Consider the following 9199-nt stretch of genomic DNA (forward strand, 5'->3'; position numbering starts at 1 on the left):
CCTTAGAAAAGCCCATGGAAGGAATGTTATCCTAATTTCCAGAGCCTTTTTGGGGCTTCACCCAAAAGGGCTTAGCAACCCTCTAAGGATATGGCGTGATTTAGTTCAGATGCAGCCCCTGTATCTTTTCCCTTTGCCGCCCGAGGCCCCTGGACCCGAAGAGTCAGTGCCGCTCCCGTGGAAGTGCTCTGGGGGTCTGAGCAGGTGATGTGCTCGAGGCTCGAGGAGCAGGTGTGTCAGGCAGCTGGGAGGTGGGCAACTGCAGCAGACAGGCTTCCCGCATGGGGGCGGGTGACACGCGTACCCCTGCTCTGTGCACCTCTTCTCTCTGGGAGATGCACCTGCCAGTCGTGAGTGCAGATGTGGACTCACGAATGACCTCAGGGTGCCCGCAGTCTGCAGATGCCTCATGGTCGGGCTGCAGGAACAGGTGGCCACACTGTCCCCTCTCCCCGCTCCACGTTCAGTACACTCCTCTGGGACAAGTGTGGAGAAAGGCTGATTTAATACACAGAGTCACGACGTCTGTGGTGCCGATGAAGTCGTGTGTCCCCGTGGCTGCGGACACCCCGTTCTGGTGCGTGCACGCACGGCACAGACTACGTTTGACTTTTCAGGTCCTGCCTATGATCTGACGTTCTGTGAGGTCAGAGACACATCCCTGGTCATGCTGTGGAAAGCTCCCGTGTACTCTGGCAGCAGCCCCATTACGGGGTATTTTGTGGACTATAAGGAAGAGGATTCCGGAGAATGGAGTACTGTGAATGAGGCAGCAACTGCCAACCGTTATTTAAAGGTGACAATGATCCTTCCCGTGTTCCCCGCCTTCCCAGGATGGGGTCTCTGATCCTTACTGCAGACAGGCTTGAAGCCACCAGGCCAACCGCCCAAGCAGCTCAAACAGTCCTATGCCACTGTGAATGGTCTCCACGGGGATGATGGCCACTGTGCGTCTGCGGTCGGGCCTATGTTTAACTTGTTTCATTCATAATTGCTCGTAGAAGTCACAGTATAGACACACATGTACACGCAGCTGTAATACGTCTGATGGGATGGCAATGGGCACATTTCTCTCTTCTCCTGTCCTCCAGATATTTCTGTTTGTAGCACCTACAGTTTACCCATCACTGGGGTCAGTTGTGACACACGTCCTTGGGTGGGTAGACCACCTGCCCTGGCCCCTTGCCCCAGCTGCCCTCACCCAGTGGCTTTCCCTGCTTGGTCATGGGCTCTGTGGTGTGGTGTGTACAACAGAGGCTGACTGAAGGTCACACCTGCATTGTGCACACGGCTGCAGCCTCTGGGCAACAATCCCAACAATACAAAACCAGACCAGCTTCTGATATGAACTTCTGAATGAACTAATCAGCTTCTAAAGATGTAGCCAAATATCAGTGATGGGAAATTAGCTGATGGGTATTTTATGTATCAGCGCAAATTACAGTACATATAAGCTATGCGTGTAAGGAGAGACGGTTTAATTTCGAAGTGTCCAAATGATGGGAAATCTTGCACAGTTACAAATCACATTTAAAATAATATTTCATCCCATAGAATTATGTTGACTATGAGCGCCAGGTTGCAAATTGGATATATGATTTTAATTCTGCTTTGAAATATGCAAAGAGAAAAGGCAGAGCTCAAAATTGAAGAGAGTCTGTTTCTTCTTGCAAAGTCAGATTGTGAAATGATTGTGAGTCTGTCTTGCCTCCTGCTTTTCCAGCTCACTGTGCATAGATCTTACAGCTAGGGGAAAAAAAAACATGCTCATAGTAAAATGTGAAAAATAAAAAGTCCTTTTCATTTATCGATTCCCATGTGACATTTTCTCTGTCTTTCTAAGGTCTGTGACCTGCACCAGGGCAAGACCTACGTGTTCAGGGTCCGGGCCGCGAATGCCAGTGGGGTAGGAAGGCCATCGGACACGTCTGAGCCGGTGCTCATGGAGGCCCGACCAGGTGAGAGGTGACTGCTTGGCTGCCCAGGACGGCAGGAGGCTGCGAGGAGCCAGGGTGCAGAGGGAGGGCATGCGTGTTCTGTGTGTGTGTGTGTGTGTGTGTGTGTGTGTGTGTGTGTATGTGTGAATGCAGGGAAGGCAAGTCCTGCCGTGTTGTTGATGGTGTCGAGCAGCGGACAGAACAGGTCATCCCCCCAGCCCTGCATGGCCCCAGCACCCCTGGATTGGATTGGAGTCCCCAAGGCCATGGTGCACAGTCGGTGGGGATCTGTATTTGGAACAGTAAAGCTGTATGTGGGGATGATGATGGTCTTTTATGTTACTGCTGAATTTTGACGGGGAGTCAGAAAGCCATTCATAACACTCTTGGTGGCAAGTGGCAAAGGCCCATGGAGGGGGTGTCAGCGGGAAGTGCTTCTGAGGGCGAGGTCATCTCACAGGGAACGTGGGGAAGGAGTGTTGCATCCGCGAACCGGGAGACCGTGTCGTCTCCCTGCGTCGCTCATCTTTCTGGGGACTGGCTTCATGTCCTCTGCTGCCTGGCGCTCTGTGCTTCTCTGTCTTTGCAGTAACCGACAGTGTCTGTACCTGCCAGACCCACGCGTCCCCCCACATGTCCCCCCTCCCTACTTCTTCAGGGGCAGATACTGACGGGCCTGTGTGGGGCTGGGTGTCCACCTGGTCAGAAGGAGCAAGCAGGTCCCCTTCCTGCCCCCCATGGAAGAAGGACAGAGGGAGGAGCCCACGTGCGGTGATATCAGGGGGTGCCTGGGGCCCTCGCAGTGGCGAGGGGTCAGATCTCAGGGAGAAGGAGGGTCTTTATGGCCGACACATTCTCCACGGCAGGACTGGATGCAGAGAAGGGAACGGACAGAGAGGTGACAACCTAAAACCCTGTCCACTCTGCCCTCCACCTGCTCCTGGAGCCGTTTGCCCTCCCGCGGGTCCAACTCGGTGTCCTAGGTGACCATGCAGGGGAAGCAGATGATTTGGTGTAAACCAAGCCAGCACCTCCAAACACAGAATCTGCATACGGAGGACACGGCATTCCTGAGACGCCACGCTGTCCCCTTGCTCTGCAGGCACGAAAGAGATCAGCGCTGGCGTGGACGAGGAAGGCAATATCTACCTGAGCTTTGACTGCCAGGAAATGACAGACGCGTCCCAGTTCACGTGGTGCAAAGCCTACGAGGAGGTTGCGGATGACCAGAAGTTCAGGATCGAGACGGTGGGAGACCAGTAAGTCCCCTCGGGGGCCGGCCCCTGGGACCGCTGGGGACGCAGACAGACACAAACAGTAACGTGTCCCATGGTTCTCTTTCAGCTCGAAGCTGTACTTTAAAAACCCGGATAAAGGGGATTTGGGAACTTACTCGGTGTCTGTGAGTGACACGGACGGAGTGTCCTCCAGTTTCACCTTGGATGAAGAAGGTAATGTCTACACGACGGAGGCTCACCTGCTTTGGTATATGGCACTGAAAGATTGACACTAACGTAGAAAAACCTTGTTTGCTTAGGAAACGGGTATGTGTTCGTGGGAGGCTGGGGTGAGGAGTGTTCACAGAAGCAAACATTCCCTTAGACGTTAAACAAACTCTCTAGAGTTCGTACTCTGTCCAGCACCTAAATCGCTGGTCCAGGACCTGTGGCTTCTCGAGCTCCCCCTTGTACTTTTAAAGTTGAGTTTTAGCTACATTTCAGTAGCTTGGCAAGCAGGGAGTAGCCTATTAGCAAGGAAGGCCATGAGGTTAATGCGAGACACTCCGATGGGAGACCCTCCCTTTCCTTCCAACACTACATAGTCAGGATGGTAAAAGAAAAAAAATACATATTTTCTGTGTGTGAAATAAGATTCAACCGGCATAGTCAAAATCTCTTGCTCTCTTACAAATCGGAGATGGCAGAAAGAAAAGTCTGTTCATAGCTGGGGAGCCCTGTGCTTCCGGGGATTATAATTATTTGTGTCCAGTGCTTGTGGACCCGACCTACAGTCCGGGTTAGCCTCACAGTGACACGGAGTGAGTGCCATCGTGCTGGACAGCATGGTCAGCTGTCCAGGGTTCTCTGGGTCTCTAGAGCTGTTGAGTGTCCGAGAGTCCTCTGTTAAGATGTGGGGTCGTCTGGGAGGCCTGGTGCCTGGGGAGCAGACCCCAAAGTTCCCCATGGGCGAGCTGGCTGGTGGCAGGCTGAGGCTGTGATCCCGAGGACACCTGGCATGGACTCAGGCTGGGAGGCCCCGTGCCTATGGCCCAGGCCCGAGCAGGGCTGATGCAGATGCTGGGTAAACCTGGGGAAGCTCGTGCACATATAACAAGATATAGCAGGAGGATGGCCGAGGGGTCCGTGTGGACTCTGCTGGCCGGGGTCCTCTGGATGCTCATGGCCAGAGATGGGCCAGAGCAGATCCTGAGTCTGCGACGGGTGCCTTTTAAGCTGCCTTTTCCTGACCTTAATTCGGTGCTTTTCCAACAGTGTTTAACTCAAAACATCCTTAAATAATCCTGAACAGCGTTCTGCTTCTCTGCACCAGTTTTAAGTTTGTAGATGACATTTTCATTTTAATCTTAAATAGTTACAAAGGATGAAAACTTCTAGTATGTTTTATAATGTATGGGGTCTTTAAAAAATCTTTTAGATAAAACCTTGGCGCTACAGATTTAGCTCATTTGATTTATGGAAATTCCTACCATTAGACGTAATGGTAGGAAGTCAAGCCAATCACCCAGTCAGGAAAAGTCTGACTTCATTTTTCAGTTCAAGTAAGCATATTCATACATACTTTCGTGACCGCGATCTCTTTTCTAAATTCTGATTACAAAGGAAGGAAGGGGGAAAGAAATGGCTTAGAACCTTCAGTTTTTCTTAGCGTGGTCTTGGGATGCTTTCAGGATGCATTTGTATTTATATTTATATTCTTATTTTTAACTTGTGACAGTAACACATCACAGTGAAATCCTGGGTGGGCGAAGCATTTTGAAGGACATCTTGCAGGGGGAAGGAAAATCACAGACTACCCGCATACTCTCAGCGCCAGATCGGTATTAGGAAGGAGTTTGTATGGAATTCAAGGGCCTGGAAGTGGGTGTCTTTAAAGCTCCTCCATGCAAATCCTGCCCTTGCCCCACTGTTCCCAGGGCTTTGCCCTCACGTGCCCCACCACCCCTCCCCTTCAAGGCAGGGTTATTATACCGGGAGGATCTCGGCTGAAGAGAGTATTCAAAGGTGGTTTAACTCCTATGTGCCTCTTCTCTTCTAGTTCATGTTTCTTACTCAAGTACAGATTAAATCTTGGTGGTGTCAGATCTCTGCTTGGGGTTAGCCTTGCAATTCTTTGCAAACTTCTGAATGTACAGGTGAAAATCAATGCCCGTATTTTTCTTAATTTTAGAGCTTGAACGTTTGGTGGCACTGAGCAACGAAATCAAGAATCCCAGTAAGTAAGCGTGGGACCCTGTCTGTTTGCAGGTAGATAGCAAGCCGGGAAGGGCCCTGCTTATTAAGGCATGGAGCTCACCAAGGAGCGCTTTGGGGAACGGACTGTTTCATTTTATGCAACCAGTTTCCAGGCTTGTCACCTGTTTATTGGAAACAGATGCGAGTTGATAACGCAACTTGTAGCAATTTTTATTGCATGGAGAGAGTTTTGAATTTGGGGTTTAGTGTAGCTGATCCTAATCCCAGCAAGTCGATCAGGTGGAGTTTTTGGTTACTGAGTTACACTGAATACAGAAAGATCACGTGGGGGCGTGCCACGGGATCCACGGGGAGAGACAGGAGTGTGCACACACTGCTCACGTGGCACGGGGCTTTACCTGCAACAACAGGCTAACCTGGGGTTTTATTTTTTGGTTTTCATAATCCAATTCAACACTCCAGGGTTTCACATCCTCAAAAAATTTAATAACCAGGATTGATATTTTCCTCCAATATGCAGCTATTCTCTCTCACAACGATTCATGCATTATTGACTTTCGATTTCTTTTCTTCCTGTAGCAATTCCTCTGAAATCAGAATTAGCTTATGAGATTTTTGATAAGGGCCAGGTTCGCTTCTGGCTCCAGGCTGAGCACTTATCACCAGACGCCAGCTACCGATTCATTATTAATGACAGAGAAGTCTCTGACAGTGAGGTGAGTTCGTGTGCGAGCGATCTCTGGCTTTGAGGAGGCCGGGTTTTACTTTGGTAGGTCAGTGACTTTGGGTCAATATTTTGCACATGTTTTCATCCCCTTTTGAACTGCAGAAATTGGGGTGAAGTGGGTTGGTGAGATGAACACGTGATGGTTGATTCTTGCGATGTTCAGAGACTGGTCTGGGTTAGATGAGAGATCAGGAGTCCTTGAAATCCAAGCCTGCTAGAACTGAACAGAGGCCAGCTTTGTTTTAGAGACGTTGAGCCTGGTGCTAGGAAAAGGTTCGGGTGACACGGGGGGCATGGGAATATCCTTGATGGACAGGCCTATTTATTCTTGACCCTGGATTTGAAGGCATGTATTTTTACCCCACTATCCATGGGCCCCCCTCCCACTGAGAGCTTCCCATGAAAGGCTTCCATGGGGAAATCTGTTTCTACACCTTCCCTAACCGTTTAAGCTGCTTTCTTTAATGGCAAATCTGGGCAAAGCACAGCAAACTGCCAACAATGTATAGAATGCTATGTTACAAATGCTTTTGCTGTTGTTCTGCTTTTACCTGTATGCAGAGAGTCCTACAATTATTATAAATATTCCCTTTTTTGGCTGCGGAACATTGAGTATGCTTCAATGTATTTCTTCTTGTCTGATAATTCTAGCACACCTGCTATAATTTCCAGCTGAAGGAAAACGTGCTTGATGGGTCCTTTCTTTGCTGTTGAATGGAGAGCAAGGGGTCTTCACCTCCTCTGCTCTTTTCCCCTGACTCAGTATGTGGTGTCGTCAGTCTGTTTAGTGTTCTCTTGACTTCGGACCCCTTATCCGTGTGCGCTGGACACACGTTCATGGAATGGTTGACATGTAGGAATCACCCAGGCCATGCACGTGCCCACTTACCATGTCGCTGAACTGGGCTCCTCGTCCCTAGTCCAGGTTTTGTGTTCCATAGGCTTTTGGTAATGTTTACCTGGATAGTTGAACAGGTGTCAGGCAGAAATCTGGAATGGAAAAAGATCATGCGATTTTTCTTACCCCTGAGAGACAGTGACGTACTTTAAGAGGCGTGCAGGTGGGAGGAGTGGCTGATGAGTAGACAGCAGGCATTTTCCTCCTGGCTGCAGAAAAGCCAGCAGTATACATTCTGTCCCTGGGAGAAGAGTATACCGCATGATCAAAGATTTGGAGAAATTCTCTTTGAGCAGAGACCGTGCTAGGAGATGAAAAAGAATTTAGTGTAATTGCATTTTATTTGTAGAACATCTTTTGATTAACATTTCCTACCTGCTGCATAGAGCTTGCTTTAAAAACTGATGTCTTTGCTACGTGGCTAATCTTTTGGGATAGGGCTGCACTATTTCACTTGTTTAATTAGCAATCCACAGGTGACTTTTCCGGGGGGCAGATTGATGTTATTTTGTGTGAGTCACATAAAAGCCTATATTTACGGCACCCATAAAACCATTGAACTTCATCTTGCTGCATAATGGCGATCGCCAGAAGCCTAATTAATTTCTAAAACCTGCCCACACACTGCAGTGCAGTAGCTGAGAGAACCGGAAAAGCTACTGTATCGTGAAGAATCTGGTTGGTGAGAGTCCTGCGTTCTTACTTCTCAGACCTAGTGGGGCCGGCTCCTGGAGTCTTCTCCTTGCAGGGGTTGGAAGTGAGCGTGGTGTCGGACAAACAAGAACAGGGCTTTGTCTCACTGATTTGAAATTTGCTCCCCGTATTCAAAAGTAAATACTCAGAACGATGGAGCAGGCCTGCGAGCTCCACCCATGCAGGTGTCCTGCTTCCGTCCCTGCCTGTCTCCCTCCTCCGCCGCTGCCAGTCTGCCCGGAGGAGACACGGTTTCCACGTTCTGTGATCGGGACCGTTTCTCAGTGACCTCCCTCTCAGAAAACGAGCTGAGGCCACGTTCATTTGTCTCTCTCCATCGTGTCCCTCAGACCAAGTTCCTGGCTCAGGTTCCCATCCAGACAGTCTAAGTGACCTTATATAAGCATGCTCTGTGTGAAACCACATTGGAATTTCTAACCGTGAAGGTGATTTTGTTTCTGTTTGCTGAAAGTCAAGGCCAGGGAGTGAGTTTTATTCACTTAAAACCTCAGCGTCATATTTGATTGGGCAGGACTGGAAGTATCATGGTTGACTGTTGAGAAGTTGACAGTCATCCTCCTCTCCCTGTGGCTATATTTTACAAACCTTTCTTTCTTTCTTTCTTTCTTTCTTTCTTTCTTTCTTTCTTTCTTTCTTTCCTTTTCTTTCTTTCCTTTCTCTTTCCTTTCTTTCTTTTCTTTTTCTTTCTTTCTTTCTTTCTTTCTTTCTTTCTTTCTTTCTTTCTTTTCTCTTTCTTTCTTTTCTTTCTTTCTTTTCTTTCTTTCTTTCTTTCTTTCTTTCTTTCTTTCTTTCTTTCTTTTTCTTTCTTTCCTTTCTCTTTCCTTTCTTTCTTTTCTTTTTCTTTCTTTCTTTCTTTCTTTTCTTCTTTCTTTCTTTCTTTCTTTCTTTCTTTCTTTCTTTCCTTTCTTTCCTTTCTTTCCTTTCTTTCCTTTCTTTCTTTTCTTCCTTTCTTTCTTTCTTGTTATGTTCATCACCATACAGTATATCATTAGTTTTTGGTGTAGTGTTCCATGATTCGTTGTTTGCATATAACACCCAGTGCTCATTGCAATACGTGCCCTCCTTAATACTGTCTCCCAGAACCAGCCAAATGGCAGGGACCCTCATGTGGGAAGTGAGCCTGCCTCCTGGAGCTGCCGAATCAGCTCACGGAGACAGTGATACCCCGGACTTCAAACAGTCCCGCAAGGCTGTCTGAGCTCAGAGACAGCGGCCGGGAGGGCTGAAGCAGTGAGGAGGGTTTCAGGAGCAGGGGTACCCAAGGTGAGTCTGGGGGAGACAGACAGGAGGCCAGGCCAGCCCTGCTGCCCGTGCCGAGTGCTGGCAAAGGGACAGACATGTGCCAGCAGCCAGAGGAGGGGGATGTGCAGTCGGAAGAGAAGTCAGGAGCCTTCCAGGTCAGGCAAAAGAGTTTAGAAATGGTGCCGGATGCTCGGGAAGGTGAACTCAGAGACGAACTGGACAGAGTGGCTCTTTTGCTTGTACCCAT

The 9199-nt window shown here is 48.8% G+C and overlaps 1 protein-coding gene across 1 annotated transcript in view; it reads left to right on the forward strand.

Moving 5' to 3' along the window:
- The window catches only part of MYOM2 (myomesin 2), a 106197-nt gene that overhangs the window by 67975 nt on the left and 29023 nt on the right, over window positions 1-9199 (forward strand). Inside the window, exons 21-26 of the mRNA XM_034652412.1 lie at window positions 618-796; window positions 1844-1958; window positions 3040-3196; window positions 3282-3388; window positions 5346-5390; window positions 5951-6087. Of these exons, the coding sequence (XP_034508303.1) occupies window positions 618-796; window positions 1844-1958; window positions 3040-3196; window positions 3282-3388; window positions 5346-5390; window positions 5951-6087 (740 nt within the window). The remainder of the gene's footprint in view (window positions 1-617; window positions 797-1843; window positions 1959-3039; window positions 3197-3281; window positions 3389-5345; window positions 5391-5950; window positions 6088-9199) is intronic.

Source organism: Ailuropoda melanoleuca, unplaced genomic scaffold, assembly GCF_002007445.2.
Source record: "Ailuropoda melanoleuca isolate Jingjing unplaced genomic scaffold, ASM200744v2 unplaced-scaffold5950, whole genome shotgun sequence".
Taxonomy (NCBI): Eukaryota; Metazoa; Chordata; class Mammalia; order Carnivora; family Ursidae; genus Ailuropoda; species Ailuropoda melanoleuca.